Genomic DNA, 27,771 nt, shown 5'->3' with positions numbered 1-27,771 from the left:
GATTTAATTTTGAAAATAGGAGGAATTCTGGAGCAGTGCACAGGAAGTAACAGACCCATGACAGGGTGCCTGGGGGCACGGGGACAGGCACATGTACAGGTACCGGGACTGATGGCTGCAGGAAGAGAGGTCTGATACAGCAGCCAGCTAAAGCTGTCCCTGACAGCAGCGATGCATAGCCTTATTTACAACAAGACATTAGCACACAAGGGATGACTGTGAAATCTGCTGGCCTACATGTATAAATTCTTTGCTGGGTCAGACACAGTGCCAACAATGACAATTATATTAAATTGCTGTTGATTGCCTTGCAGCTGTTCACTCCTCCTTCTCCTTATTAATAAGACAAATAAGGTTATGTGCCCAGAGTGTGCTTTGAACTGTCAGAAAAAAACTGATCTAAAGATGGCCCAGCCTTGCCCACATGTCAAGGCACAGGTCTTCTAACTGGCTATGGACACAAAGCTGTTAATTTCCACAGTACTGCACAAACAAGGCTGTTCATTTCTTATCATAGCTAAGAAAGGGTAACTATCAAACACCAAAATCCTAGTAAAGAAAAGGCACAGGTTGTGACCTTCATGTATTAACAAATAGTAATAAATAAGTGAGCAAAACATACAAGTTTTCAGCTGTAGATAAATGTTCACCACAGGTCACGTTTCTGTCTATTAAGCGATTTGTTGAAGTTAAGTAGTTCACACCAGTCAGTACACAGTGAATGTCTTCTCCTGGTGAAGATATTGCTCAAGAATAAGCAATATTTTACCTGCATCTTTGTAAGGCGTATGTGCATTGCAACCATGCTACTACTGTCAGTTTTAACTGAGCTACATTAAAATCCTAGGGAAAACAACACAACAAGAGCATTTTAGTTATTTTTGACAAAAAAAAAAAAAAAAAGAAGAACAAAATTAAATAAACTAGAACAAAACAAAGTCACTTTTAGCAGGAAAGTTAATGCCTAAGAAGTTCAGGAAATATTATATACTTAAAGATCAGAGCAGATTAGTTAAATTCAAGGCATTCATATGTAAACATAACTTTAGTATAAAATCTTAAAAAGCAGAAAGCCCACATCTAAGAACTGCAGAGAAATCTGTAAGCAAGGGTGCCAGGATGATCAGCAAAGGACATTATTGTTCCTTTTTTTTTTTTTAACGACATCTCCAGTGTTCTAATTTGCTGTTTTATTTGATTTTAATGTATACAGATTATGGTAATTTTATATGCAAATGTTCTAATTAAAGCTAGGTTTCACTTCAGTTTATACAGCATATTAAAACCCACTTGACTTGAATTCAATGACACTGTCAAATTCAAAATTGGTTATAATGTCTCAAATGTAGTTTTGGAGACTGTTACCCACAAAATAGGAATACAAAAAAACCCAATTTTTTTTTTTATGTTTTTGTAGTTTTTACCCAGAACAGTCCAGCTGGGTTGCTAGATTAAAGATAAATTATTGTTTTTTAATTGCATTTAAAAAAGCAAACACACTTTTCAGTCACATGATATGAAAATGTTCCAGCCTATATAACTCCTACTGTGTGCTTTCAAAAAATTCTCTTGTTCTGAAGTCAGTTCAGTGGCTATTAGAAGTACTCACTGATGTAAATTCCATCTTGTTTATGAGAAGATTTTGAACAAAGCATTGATTGTTCAGGGTTTATAAAAAAAGTTAAAACCTATAAAATATTGGCATTGCTGCTATTTGGGGCATGAGAATGACATGCATATAAATCAGATTGGCACAGTCTGTTATACACAGAAAGAAGGCTTTGCTGAAAATGAAGTTCATTGATGTATTGTAATTCCCCTCTTGTATAAATTTGTTCTTAAAGTATTCTGAATTGGGAAAAAATCTGAAGCAAATCTTAGTCTACAGTAGGAATCAGGAGCATAAGAGGTCTCTGATGGCATGGGTCAACTATGGTAGAGGGGCAGAGTGGGCAGAGTTTGGGGAAATCAGGGTGAATGGAAAAGCCTCGGTGGGGAGCTCAGTGAACAAAGGTCATTTGTATAGCTGATGTCCCTCCATGCAGTCTCAGTCACATCTCTATTAGACCTGGGGATAGTAATCTGTTGCTTGATTTTGTAAGAAAGTGTCCTACTATGATAATTTACGAGAGGTAGCAGTTTACTAAAGGCTTTCACAGCAGAGCAATTGTCTGCCAATATTTGGCCAAGCATGGGAAGCCACCATAATGCCTCATACACCCATGGCTTTGCTTGATCAACAGCTGGTGAAAATTAAGAAACTTCTCTCCTGGTCCAGACCCAGATGAGATGACCAGGTCTATCTCTATACATTCACACTGACCAAGAGTTGGCAGTGTTGTTTGTTGCTTTAAAATGTCAGCCCAATGAGAAACAACTGTTCAGGTATCACCGCAGGAAGTAATCTAATTCTCTTGGGTTTTGTGAGTAGCCAGGTCTTAGCAACAGGAAGATTTTGAAATTAGGTTGGTCACCTAATCATTCTTTTGTTTGAAACATGTGCTTTTAAAAGTTTCACCTCTGTTATAACCTGTAGGATAGGCTCAAAGGGTATGGCCCAGTGGATGGTAAAAAAGCAATGGCACAAGATACACAGGACCATCCAAGTCCTGAGAACGGAGCACCTCATATTTGCCTTACTAAAGTTCCAGACAACTAAGATATCACTGAAGTTACACCACAATAAAACAAGAGAAACAGCAGTGAACCAGCCCAAGAATTCTCCCAGATAATTCTTTCCTTTTTCTCTTCCAGTAGCAGAATTATTGGCAGCCACCAGGGATCTTTGCTGTAGTTATCTTTGAAGTGCTAAGCACAGAAGAGCAAATGCTGTAGCAATTCTGTTAAGTCATTCTACTGGACTGCAGGGCTTGTGGGTGGGATTCTCCCAAGTGAAAAATACAGCAATGCCACAAGACTAAGTCTTTACTATTTCTTGGAATTTTAGTAACAGCTACAGAATTTTCTGCTGGCACCTGAATCTTTACTAGCAATAAGCAAATTAAACAACCAAGACTAAGTTCTGCAGCTTTTCTCCTCATATGATGCTTACTAAAACACATGTGGTGGGCAGATTCACAAGTGGATTCTAGAATTTTCAAGCAAAAATGCCTAAATTCAGGTTCAGAAATCCATATGTAAATTTTTTAACAAGGTCATGGTAATTTTCCAATTTTGTTGAGATACTAAATATTGTAAATGCTGAAGATTTTGGAAAAAAAAACCCAAAGAACCAAAAACCCCAAACCAAAAACCCAACAACAGAACAAGCCAATCCAATTTATGCAGGTCTTTAATCTGAATTGGGGTCTGCATTAAGATCGTTTTCTAGAATTGTCCATTCTAGGCATCAGGACTAGCTCTGTGAAGGCTAAAAGAGGCATGATCTGGCAGTCCTGATATTTTCTCAGATGATCCTAGTTCTCTGGAGCTAAAATACAATCAGGAGAGCTGATTAAGATGATGTACGTATGGCTAATGAGGATGTCTTCTATTCTGTCAAGTTTGGAAACTTGTCCCACAGACTGATGTGGTATATCCCCGCTGGAAGCATACTATATCCATTCATCTTAACAAAGTGGTCCATCACTGATGACATGGCATAACTTATTTAAACCCCTGTCTGTACTACATAATTTAATATTCAGAAAAGTCAAGGAAAAAATAAACGTAGATTGGAAAAGTATGAAGAAAGACTAGCAAAATCACAGCCATTCTAACAAGAGCTTGGCAACTTGTGTAAGTTACAGTGATTGCATAGATGCGTAAGTTGTGCCAGCTTGTCTGCACACACAGCGTATAATATCCACATCCAGAAATGTCATGTTGCAGCCCAAGGATTCTTCGTTTAAAGTAGACGATGACTGAGTTGTGCAGTTCTGCTTGTGGCTGTCTTCTCTAGTGTTTGAGCATATTTTTAAGCCACATGATCTGTTTAGGAAAGCCAAAACTATGTGTATTAATGACAGTTGTGGAACTGAGTGTGAGAGAGCTAGACAGCCTGATGGCTTGAAAAAATTGAAGCATGAAGACAGTAAAGAGACACAGTTATCAGGACAAGGAGCTACGCTTGTATGAGAATAGCCTGTGCATCAGGGAATGTGTAATTCGGCCACAGTGTCCTCTACTGGCTAAGCCTGAATCTCTGAAACGATGATGCATTCATGCTGCTTTCACTCTTCTGTGCCCAATTTAATACATTTCAAGAGAATCATACTTTCAACAGCCCATCACCTTAACCTCATCTCTCTCTGCCTTTAATACTTTTAAAAACCAAGAAAGCAGAAAGCAAAATCTTTATAGACTATAACATCTTCATGATATTTACTCCCCAGCTCTTAAGACCTCTGTCAGAATCAAGGAAGAGTTTCAAGACGGGAAATTTAAATAAATTTAATTTAATGGCAATTAATGAATTTCTAATTACTTATTCTGAAACTAAAAAACAAACAAAAAAACTATGTAAGGAAAAACACCTCAGCTCCTCTCCATGAACATCTCTGCTCTTTCTGATCTCCAATAACCTCACTGTGGGCTACACTCAGTCTCTCTGGGGACATGAGGGCTGTTGCAGGAGATCGAGGTCAGCAAATGGTGGCTGCTTTTCTTTTTCCACTCCTTGCTTCGAGTTCAGTTGCCCCAGGGTAGGTTCCTCTAGCATCTGCTGACCCACAAGAGTCGAGCCTTCTCCTCTCTGCATTTGCTTGAGCAGCTTTTCTTCCTCTAGCCCCTATTCAGGATCATATTTTGCTTCAGCATTTCTCCTGCTCTGCCATCTCTTCTTTCTCCTCCTGCTCTGGTGTGGTCTTCTGTGTCTTTCTCTTCTTCTTCTACTGCTTCTTCCCAGCATTTACCACTCTTTCTTAAACATGTTCACAGTGTGGTCTGTGACCTCCTCCCACAGAGACCACGCCACAGCCACACCCTGTCAAAACCCTGCCGATTCTGCCCAATACACACCTCAATCCTCAATTGGTAACCAAAAAAAAAAAAAAAAAAAAAAAAGAAAAACAAAAAATCTGTCCAACTTCTAGTTCTATGTTTTCTGCGGATTTTCTCCTTCAAAAAAGCCTTTACATTGCTGGATATGACCATTTCTGGTACCTTTGGAAAGATTAGCCTTATGAGATCTGAGACCCTGGAACAAGTTGCCCAGGGAACCTGTGGAATCTCCATCCCTGGAAGTGTTCAAGGCAAGGTTGGACAGGGCTTTAAGCAACTTGGTCTAGTGAGAGGTGGGGGGGTTAGAACTAGATATCCTTTAAGGTCCCTTCCAACCCAACCCATTCTATGATTCTATGGATCTAAATGAAAGCATACCTTTCTACAGCTAGCCCACGCACATCCCCTGGTTGTGCTGCTCCAGAGAGCTTCAGCTTGCAGGCTGACTGCTCTGTGCTCTGTGCGGCTCCTGCTGACACCAGTAACCAGTATGCTGCTTTCAGGTTCTGGACGACAGCTGAGACCAGCTGAGCCTCTAGGAGATGGTGATGCGGATGAAGAGGATGAAGATTCTGTGAGTTTTATACAGTTAGTTTTTTTTTTTGTTTTTTTTTTTTTGGGGGGGGGTGGGGGAGGGATTTGGCAGTTACTTTGTTAAAATGGCATCTTAAATATTTTGTTTACAGCTGGGTCTTGCTGGTGAATTCTCTCCCCATCAAATTTTTTTTTTTTTTTTGCTTGGAATACTCCTGCCATCTCAAAAGCCAGGATGATGCTCCAACGTAAAGTTGCGCTTTGCCGTGATTCACCAGCATACGTTTAATACCAAGACTTAACAAACTATTACATACAATTACATTACTGTTGACTAGAGTAATATTTCTTTAAAGCTTTAGCTGGTTTGGGTTCCCTGTTGTTTGACTCCAGAAGGAAGCATGCCAAGTGCTTGTCAGCAGAAATTCCTGATGGGACTGTTCTGACATTTGCGTGGTTTTAGAGGGCAATAGAGTTTGAAGCCGCAGGATGTAAAAGTTAGGTGTACAAATAAAGCAGAGGAGAGAATTTTTATTGCCTTTTAAAATTTTCGCTAGTTGATCTGTCAGTATTTTCAGTCTGTTCAGCACATAGATGCATACAATACAGAATGAACACCAAAATCAGTACACCATTTTTTTTGTTTCCCAGGATTCTCTCTGTGTTCTTGGGTAACATCCTTAAATGAGAAGTGTATTTGTTCTTAACCTAAGAAAAGAGTTACTGGTTATTCTACATTCATCAATGGGAGATTTGTACACAGAAGGAGACTATGCCTAAATAGAAACCTCTCCTAAAAAAATTGGTCATTGTTTAATAGTTTACATCCCTTTCCCTCCACTCATTTCTTTTGCACAGGTTAATGAAGTGGCAGTAGAAGACATCCGTCCAAGGCCGCAAGGATCCTCTCCAGTTTATGAATATCCCATAGAAGAAGAATATTTAAAGGCAAGACAAATAAATGAAAAAAATATATGTTCACAAAGATCAAAGCATGAGAAATATGCTACATGAGTAACATACAGAAAAGTTCCCAAATGTATTAATATAATTGGTCTCTGGAATTCATTCATGCAAATTTTGTTACAATGCATGGAGGTCTTAGCATCTAATTACTTTACAACAGCATGACTTCTGAACGCTAAATAATTGCAAACTGTTTTTCAGCTTCAAGAAGAAAAGAAGAAGTATTCTACAGATAAATCAAAACAGAGTCATCCAGAGGTTGGTATAAAAGCATTCTGTAGTTTTAGGCATGTGGCTTGCAAAATATTAAGGTCTATTACAACACACAGATGTGGATGGGTGGACAGAGGGAAAGACAAATGGAGAGAGAATCACTTTAGACTTGTTTTGACCAGGAACTTCACAAAATGCCTGTTGTGGCACAGACATAAACACTTGTCCTATTTTGATATTTTCATAATCCTTTTTAGCATTCTTTGGCCTTCTCTGGTTTGAGTGTAGTACAGAATTAGCTCTTAGTCTGATTTTTCTGGCCCATTGACTATAATTGAGGTTTAACATCTTCACAGAAAATACAATCTTTCAGCCCTAAAAGATTCTATATGTATCACATTTTAAAATTGTAATTTATTTTCCCTGTAGCCCTGATCTAGCATAACCCTAACACGTGTTTAGCTCTAATGTAGAAGAGAATCAAACCCACAATGAACAAGTACATTCTCTATTTTAGATAATCTTTATTGAGCTACTAAAAATATACTTAGGAGATTGAGTTTTTTATAGTAACATAGAACACTGATACAAATGAGTAAAAATTATAAATTCACATCTTTTTCTGTATCTAGGAGACAATGGAAGTGACCCTGAAAACAGAAGTGGAAGCTGGTGCTAGTGGTTTTAGTGTGATAGGTGGAGGAAATGAAGGAATATTTATTAAAAAAGTACTGAGAGAGTCTCCTGCTTCAAAAATATTTAGCCTGCGAGAAGGTACAGTCTGATTTTCTGTTATTTTGGTGTTTGTTTTTGATTGGGTTTTTTTATATGTTATTTTAAAATAATCAAGTATGTAGCTGTGTGTGCGTATAGATACCTACCTGATCTGCCATCTCTTTGGGTAATAGAAATAGTAGATCCTAAACCAACTAATGTTATGTGTGAGCTTAACCTTTCCATATTAATAATTTCAAAGATCAGTTTCTCAATAATATGATTATTTTTATACCATCAAAAGAACTCTACCAAATTTTTACTGAAAGAGTGAAAATGATACCTAGAAAGTAATATATACACAACTAAAATGAAAAAAAACCAAACCCCAACAACCCAAATCATAACATTCATGAAGAACCTACCTTTGATTCTTTCACAAAATAATATGCCACAAAACTACAATAATGATTTAAACAAAAACAAAAGTCCAAAGTCTAAATACTGAAAAATGTAAGAAAAAACTATTACCATCAGGGTGTTCAGTCACTGGAACAAGATTTCTAGAAAGGTTGTAAGTTACCATCCTTGGAAATACTCAAAACCTGACTGCACACAGACCTAAGCAGCTGGCTGTAGCTAACTGTTCCCTGAGCAGGACAGCTGGACTAGATGATCTCCAGAGGTCCTTTCTAGCCTTAACTATTCTGTGATTCTCTTCTGTGAACATAATTTCATATTCTAAATAAATAGGATGTGATTTTTTTCATGTGCATTAATTCAACAGAATTTGAAAAACTGCAAGAAAACACTAATTAAAATTATGTTTGATTCCACTTGCAGGTGATCAGCTTCTAAGTGCTACGATATTTTTTGATAATATCAAGTATGAAGATGCACTCAAGATTCTCCAATATTCCGAGCCATACAGAGTCCAATTCAGCCTCAAAAGAAAAATTGCTGGGAAAGAAGAGTTAGAACACACTCACTCTACAGCTCAGTACAAAAAGGAAAGAAGAAGCCAGGTAGATAATTGATTAGTTTAAAAAAATTGGATAACACTGCAGTAATGTAGAAATAGACCAGAAAATACACACTTATACTTAGATATAAAGCTTAATAATAATATTTGGATATGTGCTTAAACTCACTAGCATGAATGTTCATGAGAAGAAAAAAATCCTACATACTATTTGCAGCTTTTTTAATATCCTGGGAAAACTATAGGTTTTGGATAAAGCCACAATCTTGTGCTAGGGTAGAAAAACATACTCTAGTGAGGAACCATTTATTTTTGTTGTTAAATGTCCACTAATAGAACAGGCTCAGATAAGTTATCTGATATTTATATTCAGTATTGTTCAAAATGTAAAATAACAGTAAATATTTTTCTCAAAAGCTCATAAATGAAATTTTTTCTAGAAAGTGTGTTTAGCCACTGATATCTGTATAGACATGATCTGCTCATAGGTCTCCACCACACTTAAAATTATTTTTCTCTTCATATACATATAAATGTTATATATATATATATTTGTACAGACATACATAAAGATACATATAGAAACCTCTATTTACTGAAATGTTTTGCAAAGAACGTAACCTTCAGAATCCATATGTTACAGGCGTATAATCCATTTTTTAAATGTAATTTCTGCCTGAATTATATCCAACATTTTCATGTATTTTATATATATATTTCACTTTTTTTTGTATAACAACCAGATACTGTGAATAAAAAGTAAATCTATGTATTGTATAATACGTATTTTATTTCATATTGATTCTGTATTTAGTTTAGTTTTAATCTTCTGATTATTAATTGTTCTTTCAGGAAAAAGAACTCAGTGACAGCATTCCTGAAGAAACACTGCATGTTTCAGGAAAAGACATTTCAGAAGAAGACAAGGAAACATTAATTGTAAGCCAAAGGGTAGGAAGAAGCAAGAGACCTAAAAAAGATAGGTTGTCATGGCCAAAATTCCAGTCAATCAAAAATAAAAAGATACTGGGGCACAGAAGATCTCATAGTACCTCAGATGCATATGAGTCTGCTACACAGGATATTTCCCCTACGAGCACAGACACAGAGTCTCAATTTCAACAAGAAGTCCACATCAGAGAAAAAAAAGGAAGCCAAAAGAAACTGAAGTTCCCAAGCATTGGGTTCAAAATGCACAGATCCAAAACAGAACCTCAAGACAGGCCAAAAAAAGAAATAAAAACTACGCTGTTAAATGAAAGAGAGAAAATACATAAAGAAGATATTAGCCTGGAAAATCCTGAAATTTTAACTGTTGAATATACCACATTGCCTGTTTATGAAACTGAAACAGGAGAGGTACATGAAACTTTAATAAAAGACTTAAACGATATGCAAAATGGCATTCCGTCTCATGCAAAAAAGTGCCCTGAAGTTGAAATAAGCATTAAAAAAGAAAAAGACAAGGAATCAACATCAAAATTTACTGTACCTGAATTACCAGCTATAACAACACAGATATCAAAGCCCAGTTTAGAAACACGTGATCTGAAAGAAAGCCCAACTAAACAAGTACTGCCAGCCTCCTCTAAATCCCGAAAAAAGAAACAGAAAGGAAAAGCAGATAAAACAGAAGGAGAAAGTGGAATTAACATAGACATGATGGGACACAGGGCACAAGAATCTATACTGGTAAAAGGTCTAGAAATAGCTGCTGGAGCAGAATTACACACATCTGACACACTGGAAACAAGTGAAAAACAAGCAGAAGACATGCAAATACTGACAATTCAGCAACCAAAATTTGGGATTTCAGTGACCAAAATAAAAGAAGCAGAGACTAAAAAGACCAAGCTGGGAAGTGATATTCCACATTCAGTACCAGAAAGAACAGCTGATATGAGTTCAGAGGACGGCAGGAATGTGGGTCAGAAAACTAACATGCCCAATGCCGAACCAGAACTTTCTACTTGGAAAATACAAATGCCATCATTAAAAATGAAAAAAACACCTAAAACTGACATGAAAATACCAAGAGAAGAAAGCACAACAGAACCAGCAGATACTGTGCCAAAGGCACTGATAGAAGATGGAACGCCAACAAGTCATAAAACTTCGAAAATGGACTTCAGCATGAAAACAGGAGAAAAAGATATGAACGGAAAAGAAAGTAAATTCAGACTGCCGAAATTTAAAATGCCTACATTTACCTGGGCAACTGCAAAAGATGAGACAGAGCAAACAGAAGGTCACATAAGAGACAGTGAAGGAAAACTAGTATCTTTAGATGCAGGACCAAAACAAGAGATGAGTGTATCAGAAGAAGAAATGACGGTTCCAAGCACTGAAAAAGGCATAGCGACCTTAAAAGGAAAAACAAAAGATAAGGATATAAGAAAAAGTCCAGAGGTACAGTTGGCAAGTCTGAAAAATCAAGCTGTAAAAACTTCCTATGTAAACAATAACAGTGAACAGAAACAAGAATATAAAATAACTGAAAAATATGATTTTGAACTGAAAAAAGCAGAATTCAGCGTAGCACCACAGAAATCAGAAGAAATAACTGAAACTACATTGGTAGGCATCGAAGCTCCCAAGGCGGACATCAGCCTCCCATCTGTCGACGTCACCCTTCCAGAGGCCCGCGTTGAGCCGCAGGCGCCCGAGGCAGCCCTCACCCTCGAAGGGGAAGCCAAAGCCCCAGAGAAGGAGGCCGTGAAGACCAAGGACGGCAAGTTCAAGATGCCCAAGTTCGGCATGCCTTCCTTCGGCTGGTCCAGCAGCAGAGAGGCCAAGGGCACCGTGGCCGCGGACGTGGACGTCAGCCTCAAGGAGCCCCAAGTGACGGTGCCCTCGGGAAGCGCCGAGGTCGACGTGAGCCTGCCCGCGGCCGAGATCCAAGCGCCCGGTGTGGACGTGACGGTCGAGACGGGCGCCGCAGGAGACGGTGAGAAAGGCCGATTTAAGATGCCCGACGTCAAGATGCCCAGCGTCAAGCTGCCCAAAGTCAAAGCTCCCCACCTGCAGGTCAGCCTGCCAAAGGGCGAGGCCTCGCTGCCCAAGGCTCAGGCCGAAGTCCCGGAGGGCGAAGCCGCCGTGCAGGGTCCAGACGCCGAAAGCGGCCTGGAGGTGACTGCCGGCAAAGTTGAGAGCGGCGGCATGAAAATACACATGCCGAAAGTCAAGGTGCCCAGCGTGGTCTTCTCCAAGCCGACCGTCAAGGCTCCCAAACTGGACGCAGACGTCTCAGCGGACAAAGTCGACGTCAGCCTGCCGGAGGCTGGCCTCAAGGCTGGCGACGTCAGCATCACGGCCGCCGACATCAAGCTGCCCTCCGTGGAAGGCTCCCTTGAGCTCCAGGCGCCCGACATAGACCTCAAAGCACCCTCTGCCGAAGGCTCCCTCGACGCGGCCGAGCTGGAAACCACAGGCCTGAAAGGGAAGTTAAAGATGCCCAAGTTCGACAAGCCCAAATTCGGAGTGTCGCCCCCCAAGGCGGAGGCGCTCGAAGGCCAGGTCAGCCTGCCCACCGCACAGGTCGACCTCCCGTCCGCCAGTGTGACGGCCGCGGCGGAGGGCACCGCGCTGGGCCTCAAAGCCGACGTCCCCAGCGGCCAAAGCGAAGGGGCCGGCTGGAAGCTGGAGAAGACCTCCCTCAAAATGCCCAAAGCGGACATCAAAGCTCCCAAGGCGGACATCAGCCTCCCATCTGTCGACGTCACCCTTCCAGAGGCCCGCGTTGAGCCGCAGGCACCCGAGGCAGCCCTCACCCTCGAAGGGGAAGCCAGAGCCCCAGAGAAGGAGGCCGTGAAGACCAAGGACGGCAAGTTCAAGATGCCCAAGTTCGGCATGCCTTCCTTCGGCTGGTCCAGCAGCAGAGAGGCCAAGGGCACCGTGGCCGCGGACGTGGACGTCAGCCTCAAGGAGCCCCAAGTGACGGTGCCCTCGGGAAGCGCCGAGGTCGACGTGAGCCTGCCCGCGGCCGAGATCCAAGCGCCCGGTGTGGACGTGACGGTCGAGACGGGCGCCGCAGGAGACGGTGAGAAAGGCCGATTTAAGATGCCCGACGTCAAGATGCCCAGCGTCAAGCTGCCCAAAGTCAAAGCTCCCCACCTGCAGGTCAGCCTGCCAAAGGGCGAGGCCTCGCTGCCCAAGGCTCAGGCCGAAGTCCCGGAGGGCGAAGCCGCCGTGCAGGGTCCAGACGCCGAAAGCGGCCTGGAGGTGACTGCCGGCAAAGTTGAGAGCGGCGGCATGAAAATACACATGCCGAAAGTCAAGGTGCCCAGCGTGGTCTTCTCCAAGCCGACCGTCAAGGCTCCCAAACTGGACGCAGACGTCTCAGCGGACAAAGTCGACGTCAGCCTGCCGGAGGCTGGCCTCAAGGCTGGCGACGTCAGCATCACGGCCGCCGACATCAAGCTGCCCTCCGTGGAAGGCTCCCTTGAGCTCCAGGCGCCCGACATAGACCTCAAAGCACCCTCTGCCGAAGGCTCCCTCGACGCGGCCGAGCTGGAAACCACAGGCCTGAAAGGGAAGTTAAAGATGCCCAAGTTCGACAAGCCCAAATTCGGAGTGTCGCCCCCCAAGGCGGAGGCGCTCGAAGGCCAGGTCAGCCTGCCCACCGCACAGGTCGACCTCCCGTCCGCCAGTGTGACGGCCGCGGCGGAGGGCACCGCGCTGGGCCTCAAAGCCGACGTCCCCAGCGGCAAAAGCGAAGGGGCCGGCTGGAAGCTGGAGAAGACCTCCCTCAAGATGCCCAAAGCGGACATCAAAGCTCCCAAGGCGGACATCAGCCTCCCATCTGTCGACGTCACCCTTCCAGAGGCTCGCGTTGAGCCGCAGGCGCCCGAGGCAGCCCTCACCCTCGAAGGGGAAGCCAGAGCCCCAGAGAAGGAGGCCGTGAAGACCAAGGACGGCAAGTTCAAGATGCCCAAGTTCGGCATGCCTTCCTTCGGCTGGTCCAGCAGCAGAGAGGCCAAGGGCACCGTGGCTGCGGACGTGGACGTCAGCCTCAAGGAGCCCCAAGTGACGGTGCCCTCGGGAAGCGCCGAGGTCGACGTGAGCCTGCCCGCGGCCGAGATCCAAGCGCCCGGTGTGGACGTGACGGTCGAGACGGGCGCCGCAGGAGACGGTGAGAAAGGCCGATTTAAGATGCCCGACGTCAAGATGCCCAGCGTCAAGCTGCCCAAAGTCAAAGCTCCCCACCTGCAGGTCAGCCTGCCAAAGGGCGAGGCCTCGCTGCCCAAGGCTCAGGCCGAAGTCCCGGAGGGCGAAGCCGCCGTGCAGGGTCCAGACGCCGAAAGCGGCCTGGAGGTGACTGCCGGCAAAGTTGAGAGCGGCGGCATGAAAATACACATGCCGAAAGTCAAGGTGCCCAGCGTGGTCTTCTCCAAGCCGACCGTCAAGGCTCCCAAACTGGACGCAGACGTCTCAGCGGACAAAGTCGACGTCAGCCTGCCGGAGGCTGGCCTCAAGGCTGGCGACGTCAGCATCACGGCCGCCGACATCAAGCTGCCCTCCGTGGAAGGCTCCCTTGAGCTCCAGGCGCCCGACATAGACCTCAAAGCACCCTCTGCCGAAGGCTCCCTCGACGCGGCCGAGCTGGAAACCACAGGCCTGAAAGGGAAGTTAAAGATGCCCAAGTTCGACAAGCCCAAATTCGGAGTGTCGCCCCCCAAGGCGGAGGTGCTCGAAGGCCAGGTCAGCCTGCCCACCGCACAGGTCGACCTCCCGTCCGCCAGTGTGACGGCCGCGGCGGAGGGCACCGCGCTGGGCCTCAAAGCCGACGTCCCCAGCGGCAAAAGCGAAGGGGCCGGCTGGAAGCTGGAGAAGACCTCCCTCAAAATGCCCAAAGCGGACATCAAAGCTCCCAAGGCGGACATCAGCCTCCCATCTGTCGACGTCACCCTTCCAGAGGCCCGCGTTGAGCCGCAGGCGCCCGAGGCAGCCCTCACCCTCGAAGGGGAAGCCAGAGCCCCAGAGAAGGAGGCCGTGAAGACCAAGGACGGCAAGTTCAAGATGCCCAAGTTCGGCATGCCTTCCTTCGGCTGGTCCAGCAGCAGAGAGGCCAAGGGCACCGTGGCCGCGGACGTGGACGTCAGCCTCAAGGAGCCCCAAGTGACGGTGCCCTCGGGAAGCGCCGAGGTCGACGTGAGCCTGCCCGCGGCCGAGATCCAAGCGCCCGGTGTGGACGTGACGGTCGAGACGGGCGCCGCAGGAGACGGTGAGAAAGGCCGATTTAAGATGCCCGACGTCAAGATGCCCAGCGTCAAGCTGCCCAAAGTCAAAGCTCCCCACCTGCAGGTCAGCCTGCCAAAGGGCGAGGCCTCGCTGCCCAAGGCTCAGGCCGAAGTCCCGGAGGGCGAAGCCGCCGTGCAGGGTCCAGACGCCGAAAGCGGCCTGGAGGTGACTGCCGGCAAAGTTGAGAGCGGCGGCATGAAAATACACATGCCGAAAGTCAAGGTGCCCAGCGTGGTCTTCTCCAAGCCGACCGTCAAGGCTCCCAAACTGGACGCAGACGTCTCAGCGGACAAAGTCGACGTCAGCCTGCCGGAGGCTGGCCTCAAGGCTGGCGACGTCAGCATCACGGCCGCCGACATCAAGCTGCCCTCCGTGGAAGGCTCCCTTGAGCTCCAGGCGCCCGACATAGACCTCAAAGCACCCTCTGCCGAAGGCTCCCTCGACGCGGCCGAGCTGGAAACCACAGGCCTGAAAGGGAAGTTAAAGATGCCCAAGTTCGACAAGCCCAAATTCGGAGTGTCGCCCCCCAAGGCGGAGGCGCTCGAAGGCCAGGTCAGCCTGCCCACCGCACAGGTCGACCTCCCGTCCGCCAGTGTGACGGCCGCGGCGGAGGGCACCGCGCTGGGCCTCAAAGCCGACGTCCCCAGCGGCAAAAGCGAAGGGGCCGGCTGGAAGCTGGAGAAGACCTCCCTCAAGATGCCCAAAGCGGACATCAAAGCTCCCAAGGCGGACATCAGCCTCCCATCTGTCGACGTCACCCTTCCAGAGGCCCGCGTTGAGCCGCAGGCGCCCGAGGCAGCCCTCACCCTCGAAGGGGAAGCCAAAGCCCCAGAGAAGGAGGCCGTGAAGACCAAGGACGGCAAGCTCAAGATGCCCAAGTTCGGCATGCCTTCCTTCGGCTGGTCCAGCAGCAGAGAGGCCAAGGGCACCGTGGCTGCGGACGTGGACGTCAGCCTCAAGGAGCCCCAAGTGACGGTGCCCTCGGGAAGCGCCGAGGTCGACGTGAGCCTGCCCGCGGCCGAGATCCAAGCGCCCGGTGTGGACGTGACGGTCGAGACGGGCGCCGCAGGAGACGGTGAGAAAGGCCGATTTAAGATGCCCGACGTCAAGATGCCCGACGTCAAGATGCCCAGCGTCAAGCTGCCCAAAGTCAAAGCTCCCCACCTGCAGGTCAGCCTGCCAAAGGGCGAGGCCTCTCTGCCCAAGGCTCAGGCCGAAGTCCCGGAGGGCGAAGCCGCCGTGCAGGGTCCAGACGCCGAAAGCGGCCTGGAGGTGACTGCCGGCAAAGTTGAGAGCGGCGGCATGAAAATACACATGCCGAAAGTCAAGGTGCCCAGCGTGGTCTTCTCCAAGCCGACCGTCAAGGCTCCCAAACTGGACGCAGACGTCTCAGCGGACAAAGTCGACGTCAGCCTGCCGGAGGCTGGCCTCAAGGCTGGCGACGTCAGCATCACGGCCGCCGACATCAAGCTGCCCTCCGTGGAAGGCTCCCTTGAGCTCCAGGCGCCCGACATAGACCTCAAAGCACCCTCTGCCGAAGGCTCCCTCGACGCGGCCGAGCTGGAAACCACAGGCCTGAAAGGGAAGTTAAAGATGCCCAAGTTCGACAAGCCCAAATTCGGAGTGTCGCCCCCCAAGGCGGAGGCGCTCGAAGGCCAGGTCAGCCTGCCCACCGCACAGGTCGACCTCCCGTCCGCCAGTGTGACGGCCGCGGCGGAGGGCACCGCGCTGGGCCTCAAAGCCGACGTCCCCAGCGGCAAAAGCGAAGGGGCCGGCTGGAAGCTGGAGAAGACCTCCCTCAAAATGCCCAAAGCGGACATCAAAGCTCCCAAGGCGGACATCAGCCTCCCATCTGTCGACGTCACCCTTCCAGAGGCCCGCGTTGAGCCGCAGGCGCCCGAGGCAGCCCTCACCCTCGAAGGGGAAGCCAAAGCCCCAGAGAAGGAGGCCGTGAAGACCAAGGACGGCAAGTTCAAGATGCCCAAGTTCGGCATGCCTTCCTTCGGCTGGTCCAGCAGCAGAGAGGCCAAGGGCACCGTGGCTGCGGACGTGGACGTCAGCCTCAAGGAGCCCCAAGTGACGGTGCCCTCGGGAAGCGCCGAGGTCGACGTGAGCCTGCCCGCGGCCGAGATCCAAGCGCCCGGTGTGGACGTGACGGTCGAGACGGGCGCCGCAGGAGACGGTGAGAAAGGCCGATTTAAGATGCCCGACGTCAAGATGCCCAGCGTCAAGCTGCCCAAAGTCAAAGCTCCCCACCTGCAGGTCAGCCTGCCAAAGGGCGAGGCCTCGCTGCCCAAGGCTCAGGCCGAAGTCCCGGAGGGCGAAGCCGCCGTGCAGGGTCCAGACGCCGAAAGCGGCCTGGAGGTGACTGCCGGCAAAGTTGAGAGCGGCGGCATGAAAATACACATGCCGAAAGTCAAGGTGCCCAGCGTGGTCTTCTCCAAGCCGACCGTCAAGGCTCCCAAACTGGACGCAGACGTCTCAGCGGACAAAGTCGACGTCAGCCTGCCGGAGGCTGGCCTCAAGGCTGGCGACGTCAGCATCACGGCCGCCGACATCAAGCTGCCCTCCGTGGAAGGCTCCCTTGAGCTCCAGGCGCCCGACATAGACCTCAAAGCACCCTCTGCCGAAGGCTCCCTCGACGCGGCCGAGCTGGAAACCACAGGCCTGAAAGGGAAGTTAAAGATGCCCAAGTTCGACAAGCCCAAATTCGGAGTGTCGCCCCCCAAGGCGGAGGTGCTCGAAGGCCAGGTCAGCCTGCCCACCGCACAGGTCGACCTCCCGTCCGCCAGTGTGACGGCCGCGGCGGAGGGCACCGCGCTGGGCCTCAAAGCCGACGTCCCCAGCGGCAAAAGCGAAGGGGCCGGCTGGAAGCTGGAGAAGACCTCCCTCAAAATGCCCAAAGCGGACATCAAAGCTCCCAAGGCGGACATCAGCCTCCCATCTGTCGACGTCACCCTTCCAGAGGCCCGCGTTGAGCCGCAGGCGCCCGAGGCAGCCCTCACCCTCGAAGGGGAAGCCAGAGCCCCAGAGAAGGAGGCCGTGAAGACCAAGGACGGCAAGTTCAAGATGCCCAAGTTCGGCATGCCTTCCTTCGGCTGGTCCAGCAGCAGAGAGGCCAAGGGCACCGTGGCCGCGGACGTGGACGTCAGCCTCAAGGAGCCCCAAGTGACGGTGCCCTCGGGAAGCGCCGAGGTCGACGTGAGCCTGCCCGCGGCCGAGATCCAAGCGCCCGGTGTGGACGTGACGGTCGAGACGGGCGCCGCAGGAGACGGTGAGAAAGGCCGATTTAAGATGCCCGACGTCAAGATGCCCAGCGTCAAGCTGCCCAAAGTCAAAGCTCCCCACCTGCAGGTCAGCCTGCCAAAGGGCGAGGCCTCGCTGCCCAAGGCTCAGGCCGAAGTCCCGGAGGGCGAAGCCGCCGTGCAGGGTCCAGACGCCGAAAGCGGCCTGGAGGTGACTGCCGGCAAAGTTGAGAGCGGCGGCATGAAAATACACATGCCGAAAGTCAAGGTGCCCAGCGTGGTCTTCTCCAAGCCGACCGTCAAGGCTCCCAAACTGGACGCAGACGTCTCAGCGGACAAAGTCGACGTCAGCCTGCCGGAGGCTGGCCTCAAGGCTGGCGACGTCAGCATCACGGCCGCCGACATCAAGCTGCCCTCCGTGGAAGGCTCCCTTGAGCTCCAGGCGCCCGACATAGACCTCAAAGCACCCTCTGCCGAAGGCTCCCTCGACGCGGCCGAGCTGGAAACCACAGGCCTGAAAGGGAAGTTAAAGATGCCCAAGTTCGACAAGCCCAAATTCGGAGTGTCGCCCCCCAAGGCGGAGGCGCTCGAAGGCCAGGTCAGCCTGCCCACCGCACAGGTCGACCTCCCGTCCGCCAGTGTGACGGCCGCGGCGGAGGGCACCGCGCTGGGCCTCAAAGCCGACGTCCCCAGCGGCAAAAGCGAAGGGGCCGGCTGGAAGCTGGAGAAGACCTCCCTCAAGATGCCCAAAGCGGACATCAAAGCTCCCAAGGCGGACATCAGCCTCCCATCTGTCGACGTCACCCTTCCAGAGGCCCGCGTTGAGCCGCAGGCGCCCGAGGCAGCCCTCACCCTCGAAGGGGAAGCCAGAGCCCCAGAGAAGGAGGCCGTGAAGACCAAGGACGGCAAGTTCAAGATGCCCAAGTTCGGCATGCCTTCCTTCGGCTGGTCCAGCAGCAGAGAGGCCAAGGGCACCGTGGCCGCGGACGTGGACGTCAGCCTCAAGGAGCCCCAAGTGACGGTGCCCTCGGGAAGCGCCGAGGTCGACGTGAGCCTGCCCGCGGCCGAGATCCAAGCGCCCGGTGTGGACGTGACGGTCGAGACGGGCGCCGCAGGAGACGGTGAGAAAGGCCGATTTAAGATGCCCGACGTCAAGATGCCCAGCGTCAAGCTGCCCAAAGTCAAAGCTCCCCACCTGCAGGTCAGCCTGCCAAAGGGCGAGGCCTCGCTGCCCAAGGCTCAGGCCGAAGTCCCGGAGGGCGAAGCCGCCGTGCAGGGTCCAGACGCCGAAAGCGGCCTGGAGGTGACTGCCGGCAAAGTTGAGAGCGGCGGCATGAAAATACACATGCCGAAAGTCAAGGTGCCCAGCGTGGTCTTCTCCAAGCCGACCGTCAAGGCTCCCAAACTGGACGCAGACGTCTCAGCGGACAAAGTCGACGTCAGCCTGCCGGAGGCTGGCCTCAAGGCTGGCGACGTCAGCATCACGGCCGCCGACATCAAGCTGCCCTCCGTGGAAGGCTCCCTTGAGCTCCAGGCGCCCGACATAGACCTCAAAGCACCCTCTGCCGAAGGCTCCCTCGACGCGGCCGAGCTGGAAACCACAGGCCTGAAAGGGAAGTTAAAGATGCCCAAGTTCGACAAGCCCAAATTCGGAGTGTCGCCCCCCAAGGCGGAGGCGCTCGAAGGCCAGGTCAGCCTGCCCACCGCACAGGTCGACCTCCCGTCCGCCAGTGTGACGGCCGCGGCGGAGGGCACCGCGCTGGGCCTCAAAGCCGACGTCCCCAGCGGCAAAAGCGAAGGGGCCGGCTGGAAGCTGGAGAAGACCTCCCTCAAAATGCCCAAAGCGGACATCAAAGCTCCCAAGGCGGACATCAGCCTCCCATCTGTCGACGTCACCCTTCCAGAGGCCCGCGTTGAGCCGCAGGCGCCCGAGGCAGCCCTCACCCTCGAAGGGGAAGCCAGAGCCCCAGAGAAGGAGGCCGTGAAGACCAAGGACGGCAAGTTCAAGATGCCCAAGTTCGGCATGCCTTCCTTCGGCTGGTCCAGCAGCAGAGAGGCCAAGGGCACCGTGGCCGCGGACGTGGACGTCAGCCTCAAGGAGCCCCAAGTGACGGTGCCCTCGGGAAGCGCCGAGGTCGACGTGAGCCTGCCCGCGGCCGAGATCCAAGCGCCCGGTGTGGACGTGACGGTCGAGACGGGCGCCGCAGGAGACGGTGAGAAAGGCCGATTTAAGATGCCCGACGTCAAGATGCCCAGCGTCAAGCTGCCCAAAGTCAAAGCTCCCCACCTGCAGGTCAGCCTGCCAAAGGGCGAGGCCTCGCTGCCCAAGGCTCAGGCCGAAGTCCCGGAGGGCGAAGCCGCCGTGCAGGGTCCAGACGCCGAAAGCGGCCTGGAGGTGACTGCCGGCAAAGTTGAGAGCGGCGGCATGAAAATACACATGCCGAAAGTCAAGGTGCCCAGCGTGGTCTTCTCCAAGCCGACCGTCAAGGCTCCCAAACTGGACGCAGACGTCTCAGCGGACAAAGTCGACGTCAGCCTGCCGGAGGCTGGCCTCAAGGCTGGCGACGTCAGCATCACGGCCGCCGACATCAAGCTGCCCTCCGTGGAAGGCTCCCTTGAGCTCCAGGCGCCCGACATAGACCTCAAAGCACCCTCTGCCGAAGGCTCCCTCGACGCGGCCGAGCTGGAAACCACAGGCCTGAAAGGGAAGTTAAAGATGCCCAAGTTCGACAAGCCCAAATTCGGAGTGTCGCCCCCCAAGGCGGAGGCGCTCGAAGGCCAGGTCAGCCTGCCCACCGCACAGGTCGACCTCCCGTCCGCCAGTGTGACGGCCGCGGCGGAGGGCACCGCGCTGGGCCTCAAAGCCGACGTCCCCAGCGGCAAAAGCGAAGGGGCCGGCTGGAAGCTGGAGAAGACCTCCCTCAAAATGCCCAAAGCGGACATCAAAGCTCCCAAGGCGGACATCAGCCTCCCATCTGTCGACGTCACCCTTCCAGAGGCCCGCGTTGAGCCGCAGGCGCCCGAGGCAGCCCTCACCCTCGAAGGGGAAGCCAGAGCCCCAGAGAAGGAGGCCGTGAAGACCAAGGACGGCAAGTTCAAGATGCCCAAGTTCGGCATGCCTTCCTTCGGCTGGTCCAGCAGCAGAGAGGCCAAGGGCACCGTGGCCGCGGACGTGGACGTCAGCCTCAAGGAGCCCCAAGTGACGGTGCCCTCGGGAAGCGCCGAGGTCGACGTGAGCCTGCCCGCGGCCGAGATCCAAGCGCCCGGTGTGGACGTGACGGTCGAGACGGGCGCCGCAGGAGACGGTGAGAAAGGCCGATTTAAGATGCCCGACGTCAAGATGCCCAGCGTCAAGCTGCCCAAAGTCAAAGCTCCCCACCTGCAGGTCAGCCTGCCAAAGGGCGAGGCCTCGCTGCCCAAGGCTCAGGCCGAAGTCCCGGAGGGCGAAGCCGCCGTGCAGGGTCCAGACGCCGAAAGCGGCCTGGAGGTGACTGCCGGCAAAGTTGAGAGCGGCGGCATGAAAATACACATGCCGAAAGTCAAGGTGCCCAGCGTGGTCTTCTCCAAGCCGACCGTCAAGGCTCCCAAACTGGACGCAGACGTCTCAGCGGACAAAGTCGACGTCAGCCTGCCGGAGGCTGGCCTCAAGGCTGGCGACGTCAGCATCACGGCCGCCGACATCAAGCTGCCCTCCGTGGAAGGCTCCCTTGAGCTCCAGGCGCCCGACATAGACCTCAAAGCACCCTCTGCCGAAGGCTCCCTCGACGCGGCCGAGCTGGAAACCACAGGCCTGAAAGGGAAGTTAAAGATGCCCAAGTTCGACAAGCCCAAATTCGGAGTGTCGCCCCCCAAGGCGGAGGCGCTCGAAGGCCAGGTCAGCCTGCCCACCGCACAGGTCGACCTCCCGTCCGCCAGTGTGACGGCCGCGGCGGAGGGCACCGCGCTGGGCCTCAAAGCCGACGTCCCCAGCGGCAAAAGCGAAGGGGCCGGCTGGAAGCTGGAGAAGACCTCCCTCAAAATGCCCAAAGCGGACATCAAAGCTCCCAAGGCGGACATCAGCCTCCCATCTGTCGACGTCACCCTTCCAGAGGCCCGCGTTGAGCCGCAGGCGCCCGAGGCAGCCCTCACCCTCGAAGGGGAAGCCAGAGCCCCAGAGAAGGAGGCCGTGAAGACCAAGGACGGCAAGTTCAAGATGCCCAAGTTCGGCATGCCTTCCTTCGGCTGGTCCAGCAGCAGAGAGGCCAAGGGCACCGTGGCCGCGGACGTGGACGTCAGCCTCAAGGAGCCCCAAGTGACGGTGCCCTCGGGAAGCGCCGAGGTAGATGTGAGCCTGGCTGTAGCTGAGATCCAGTCATCTGCTGTTGAACTTTACATAGATTCCTCTCCTGGAAAACAGGATGATTTGGGTAAATCTGAAAGTTCTCTATTTAATATGCCTAAGGTTTCTCCTTCTAAAAGTGTTAAGCCTCATACGCAGTGTAAGTCTGGTTTTGACATTTCTTTGTCAGAATCTCTTTATTATTCTGTAACAGAGCATGCTTCTGCTGTTATTTCAGGTAGTGTTGGAAGTGATGTTCCTCCAGTTAATAAGGGAGTTACTTGCTCTAAAAATACTAAATTCAGAATTCCTGTCTTGGGTTTCTCCAAAGTTGATATTGGTTCTTCTAAATATAAGCAGGATTCCCCATTACCAAAAGGTGATATTACTCTTACTAAATATCAAATGAATCTAGCAGAATCTGAGTCCAAACTGTCATCTCTTGCTGATGAGAATATTTCAGTAACAGATCTTGAAATTGTAAGTGAAAATGCTTCTTTGGAGCGAGTCAGTCTGAAGCCATTATGTAAACTACCATCTGCTGAAATACCTGTAGATGACACAGAGTTTACAGTTAAAATTCCTAAATTCCGAAAACCAAAATTTGGGTTTTCTGTGTCCATGGTAAAACCATCAGAAACTGACGTTGGTTCCAAAGTGGAATCTGAAATTTCTGGGGAAAGGACAACATCTGATATGACTGATACTGACAAACTAACTCAGATCTCTGATGCTGAGTTTGGTGTAAAAATGCACAAGCCTTCACCTGAAATTGTTCTGGATGCTCCCAGGTTGGATGTCAGTCTCCCATCAATGGAAGCTAGCATGCCAAAACTAGAAGTGGAATTCCATGGCCCAGATTTAGAATGCAAGGCAGAACAGGAAGTATTTTCACGAGAGATGGACACTGAAGAGAAAGAAAACAAAGTTAAAAAGTCAAAATTCAAACTCCTGTCATTTAGTTGGTCACCAAAGAAAGAAGCTATTGCTCCTTCTGAAGTGGAGGGACATCTGCAAGAACCAACTTTGTCTACTCTGTCTCGAGACATAGAATCTGAATTAATATTTCTTACCCCTGAGAATCAAAACCTTCATGTAGAATTTGATACATCAATAGAAAAAGATGGTGGAAAGGGCAGAATCAGGAAGTCTCAGTTTACCATGCCAAAGATCTCATTCCCTAAAATTAAAGGTCAGAAAGTCCAGGTGTCTCTGCCTGTACAGGAAACTGACATTTGTGGTTCCAAACAAGAGAAAGAAAGTGTTTCAGTACTGGAATCTGAGAAAGGGAGTAGTGTAGAAGGGGCAGAAATGGACATAAAAATGCCAAAAATTACAGTCCCAACTTCAGAATTTTCCAAAACAGAAATCAAAGCTCCCAAAATAGAGATGGATATGCCTACAGATAAGGTCATGCTTCCTACATGTGAAGAAAATGACCTGACATTGAAATCAGCCGCTGCTAATGCCAGCCTCTCCCCTTCAGATATTAAGATGATAACTGAAGGCTTCCTTGAGGTGAAGAGTCTTGACACAAGTGTTGAAAGAACATCAAGTGAAATTGCTATGGGTGATGTAGAAATAAAAATTGAAGGTGCTGAAGAGAGAACAAAAATGTCTAAATTCCAAATGCCAAAATTTGGAATTACAGATTCTAAAGGGAAAGGGTCAGAAAAGGAGGTCAGACAATCCAAATCAGAAGCCAAGGTTCCACAACTAAAAACAATGGTAGAAATAGCTGACATTGCTGTTGAAGCACCAAAATGGGAGGTGGAATGTGGTACAGGAACAGAAACTTACAGCCCTAAAGTCAAGATGACCAAATCTGACAACAGGGCATCAGAGGCTGACATTTCTATTCCAAAACCAGACACTGATATTGAGGATTCAGATGTAGGACTAAAAATTAAAGCAGAAAGAAAGCAAGATGGAGATGGAGAAGGAGGACATTTTAAAATGCCAAAATTCAAACTTCCATCCTTTAATTGGTCACCAAAGAAGGAAGCAAGTGTTAAACTGGATTCTGGAGTGAATCTGGAAGATCATAAACTTGCTGCAATGTCAAGCAGAATAGACACAGAAGTGAGAGAAACTGCAACTGATGATCAGGGTAGTGGGCCAGACCTTGATCTGGAAATATCTGCAGGAAAAGCTGAACAGAAAAGTCCAAGTAAAAAGCCTCAATTTGTCATGCCTAAAATTTCACTCTCCAAGATCAAGGTTCCCAAATCTCAGACTCGTTCATCAAAAGTTGAAGCTGACACTACTATTCTTAAATCAGAGAGAGAGGGTGATGATTCAATACAGATACCTGATATAGAAAGAAGTGATTTTGAAAGGACAGAAGAAGGGACACAAATAAGCATAAAACCATCTGATGTTAAGATCCCCACCCTGGACTTTTCAAAAATAGAAACTGGAGCCTCCCAAACTGAAATGGGAGTCAGCTCAGCAAAGATCAGTGCTGCTCTGCCTCCTTCAGAGGGGAGTTTTCAACAGCTTGCCTTAAAATCAAGTTCTACCAATGAAGATACCATTCAGAAAATAGGTATTAAGTTCGCCAAAGGAGAAACTTCAATCAAACTGAGGAGCCCTGAAATAATAACAGAAAAGTCATTAGCTGTGGATGGAAGAAAGATTAATTTGGAAGGTCCTGAAGGGAAGATTAAAATGCCCAAATTTCAGAAGCCAAAATTTGGAATTTCCCTAACAAAAGGGAAAGGCCCAGAGACAGAAATCAGCTCCCCAAAAATAGAAGCTGGGCTACCCCATCTAAAAATGACAAGGGAAACTGCTGACATTGATGTGAGAGTTCCAGTATCAGAACTTACATCTGATATGTCAGATCCTGGAGTAGGTGTTTGTAAGATAAAAACACCACAAGTTCTGACGGCTGGCATGGAAGCTCCAAAGGTAGATGTAAGCCTCCAGTCAGTGTCTAAACCAATGACAGAGGGAGCTGTTGAGAGCCTTGAGGAGAAATATATCAAATTAAAAGAAGAATATGATATAAAAGCTGAAGAAGGTCAGACTGAAGAACATCAGAGATGGTTTAAAATGCCAAAATTCAGAATACCTGCATTTGGCAGGACATCCTTAAAGGAAAAAAAAGGTGATGCTTACATCGAAAGATGTATGGAAGAAGGTCAGACAGGTGTTCCCTCTGCCGAAGTGCAAACTGAAATGAGTATTCCTGAAAATACATTCTCATTACCACATGCAGTCACTGAAATTACTATTGGAAATGAAGGGATTCCAAAAATAGGAGATTCTGTGAAGAGTTCTGATGTTAGCTTGGCAAAGATGGAAGGAGATATATTGTTGTCCACAGAAAGAACAGATAGCACAGTGAATATTCCAAAAACTGAAACTTATGCAGATATAGTTAAGCACAGTGCTGAAGGACAAAAAATGTATACTTCAGAACTCACGGTATCTCCAGGAGAATTTGATAAAGATAGCAGTTTAACAGATAGGTTTTCTACATGTACTCTGACTCTTCAAGAGCATAAAACCAAGTCACAGGATATAGAAGTCCCAAAGGCAAAAAGTTCTTCTAAGTTAGAGACTTCAGGAACAGGATGTATACCATCATCAGCTGAAATTACTCTGGATGCAACACAAGAGAAAATAGATGTTAGTCTTCCAAAGGAAGAGCTAGATATTCAAAATCAAGAGGCAGTAATTAAACAAGGAAAGATAAAGGGTGAGATGAAAATTACAGGAAAAGACAGTGAAGGAAGCCAATTGAAAAGGCCTATGAGTGAGTGGTCTACAGCAAAGGGATCAGAAGATGGTGCTTATGTAACAGCTAGGCTGGAAGATCTAATGGTAGAAGTTCCAGTAGTGAAGATGGACGTTAAAATTGCTAGAGTAGATCCTGAAAAGAAATTTCAAGTGGAAAGTGTTGAAAAGGACATGTCTGCAGGAGGGGAAGTGCAAGTAGAAAATAGAGCAGAAGCAAGTAAAATTAAAACATACAAGTTTAAGATTCCAAAGTTTGGATTGTTGCATTCAGAAGTCAAGGGTTTTGAAGATGATATCAATTTGTCAAAGTCAGAAGCTGATTCAGTATCTAAAGCTGAAATAGGCACAGCAGAGATGCAGTTTCAAAAATTAGAAAAATCTATTGGCCTGAAAAGTCCAGCTCTAGATCATATGGAAGCATCTGCCAGAATAACAGTAGACAAATCACAAGATGACCCAGAAGTAAATCTAAAAATTCCCAAGCTAAAAATACCAAGGTTTACTTTCAAAGCTCTCCCAATTGAAGCTGATGTTTCAGTGTCAAAAGTTGTAACAGATCCAAAGGGATCTAGTACTGACATTGAAGTAGTGCAACTGCAAGAAAGCTCTGCTATCCCTGAAGAAACACCAGTGGCTCTAGAGGCTAGTGTTCAAAAAGCAAAAAGCAAAATTCTAACACTAACTGAACCTGACATTAAAACAGCACAGATGACTACTACCATAGGGTCCTCCCTTCCAAATGCAGGGCAAGACATTCACTGGTCATATGTAGAGGGCCAAGAAATGAGTGAGAAAGTAGAACCTGAACATGTTGCTATTGAAAGATGTGAGATTTATACTACTGAAATAGTGAAAGAATCAGAGATTCTCTCATCAGAAGTCAAAACTCCTGCCTTGGGATTCTCATTGGTCAAAGTGAAGTTGCCTGAATCACATAGCAACTTAGAAGTGCTAGTCCCGCAGCCATCTCCAACAGAGAGTGTGTCAGTGAACACACCTAAATATGCTGATGGAAGTTTTGGGGGAGCAGCACGGAGGACTGACAGTGCTGAGCTTAAACTATCTGACAATCTACACAGTGAGACTGAAGAATCTATTGGAGAAGTAAGTTTGCCAAAGTTAAAAACATCTGCTGTTGAAGTAAAGCCTTCCAGTAAACTTGAAGAGAGTCTTCCTGGTAAATCACTTCAGGGAATAACTGCAGATCCTCTCTCTAAAGACGAGGATGTAGCTGAAGCACTAGAAGATGAAGAAAAAGACATAACCAATGGAAAAGAAAAGACTGATAGTAAAAGATCTCCTGGAAGATTCAAATTTTGGCTTCCCAGTATTGGCTTTTCATCTTCTGGTGATGAAACTAGCACAGATTCAAAAACAGAAGTAAAAAAGTCAGTTCCAGAAGAAGTGAAACCTGCTGACATATCAGGTCATGATTCTTCTAAGCAAACTGAAAAAACTGGATGGTTTAGATTTCCCAAGCTTGGTTTCACATCTCCTTCCAAAAAGGCTAAAACTGTTGACAAAGAAGAGATGGTTCATGGAGAGGGAAGAATCTCAGATGAAGATAGCCCATCAGATAAACCTGATGTATTTTTTGATGCACAAGAAAGCTTATCACCTAAAGATACAACTGAGGGTGAAACAGTTGAAGCTGGTGTACTCTCATCCAATGTTCCAGTTTCTCGAACTATCGTGACATCTTCAGCAAGAACTGAACTAATCTTGTTGGAAGAAGAAAAAGATAGTCAATCTAATATTCCTGGAGATAAAACCAAATGAATATTGTCTTTTCTCAATTGTCAATGAAAATAAAATAATCTACATGTACAGACAAGAATGTTTTCTTAATTTTTTAGTAACTGAAAATTAAA

General features: G+C 48.7%; 1 protein-coding gene across 1 annotated transcript in view; it reads left to right on the top strand.

Moving 5' to 3' along the window:
* Positions 1-27,679, top strand: part of AHNAK2 (AHNAK nucleoprotein 2) — a gene marked incomplete at both ends in the record, with an annotated part of 74,673 nt that extends 46,994 nt beyond the window's left edge. The window contains 6 exons of the mRNA XM_080619757.1: positions 5,445-5,515; positions 6,334-6,423; positions 6,643-6,699; positions 7,287-7,428; positions 8,212-8,393; positions 9,203-27,679. Of these exons, the coding sequence (XP_080475883.1) occupies positions 5,445-5,515; positions 6,334-6,423; positions 6,643-6,699; positions 7,287-7,428; positions 8,212-8,393; positions 9,203-27,679 (19,019 nt within the window). The remainder of the gene's footprint in view (positions 1-5,444; positions 5,516-6,333; positions 6,424-6,642; positions 6,700-7,286; positions 7,429-8,211; positions 8,394-9,202) is intronic.
* Between the last annotated feature and the right edge of the window lie 92 nt (positions 27,680-27,771).

The sequence above is a fragment of the Psittacula echo genome (assembly GCF_963264785.1).
Source record: "Psittacula echo genome assembly, chromosome: 5".
In the NCBI taxonomy this organism is placed as follows: Eukaryota; Metazoa; Chordata; class Aves; order Psittaciformes; family Psittacidae; genus Psittacula; species Psittacula echo.
Note: the sequence above shows the minus strand (reverse complement) of the source record. Positions and strands in the feature narration are given on the sequence as shown.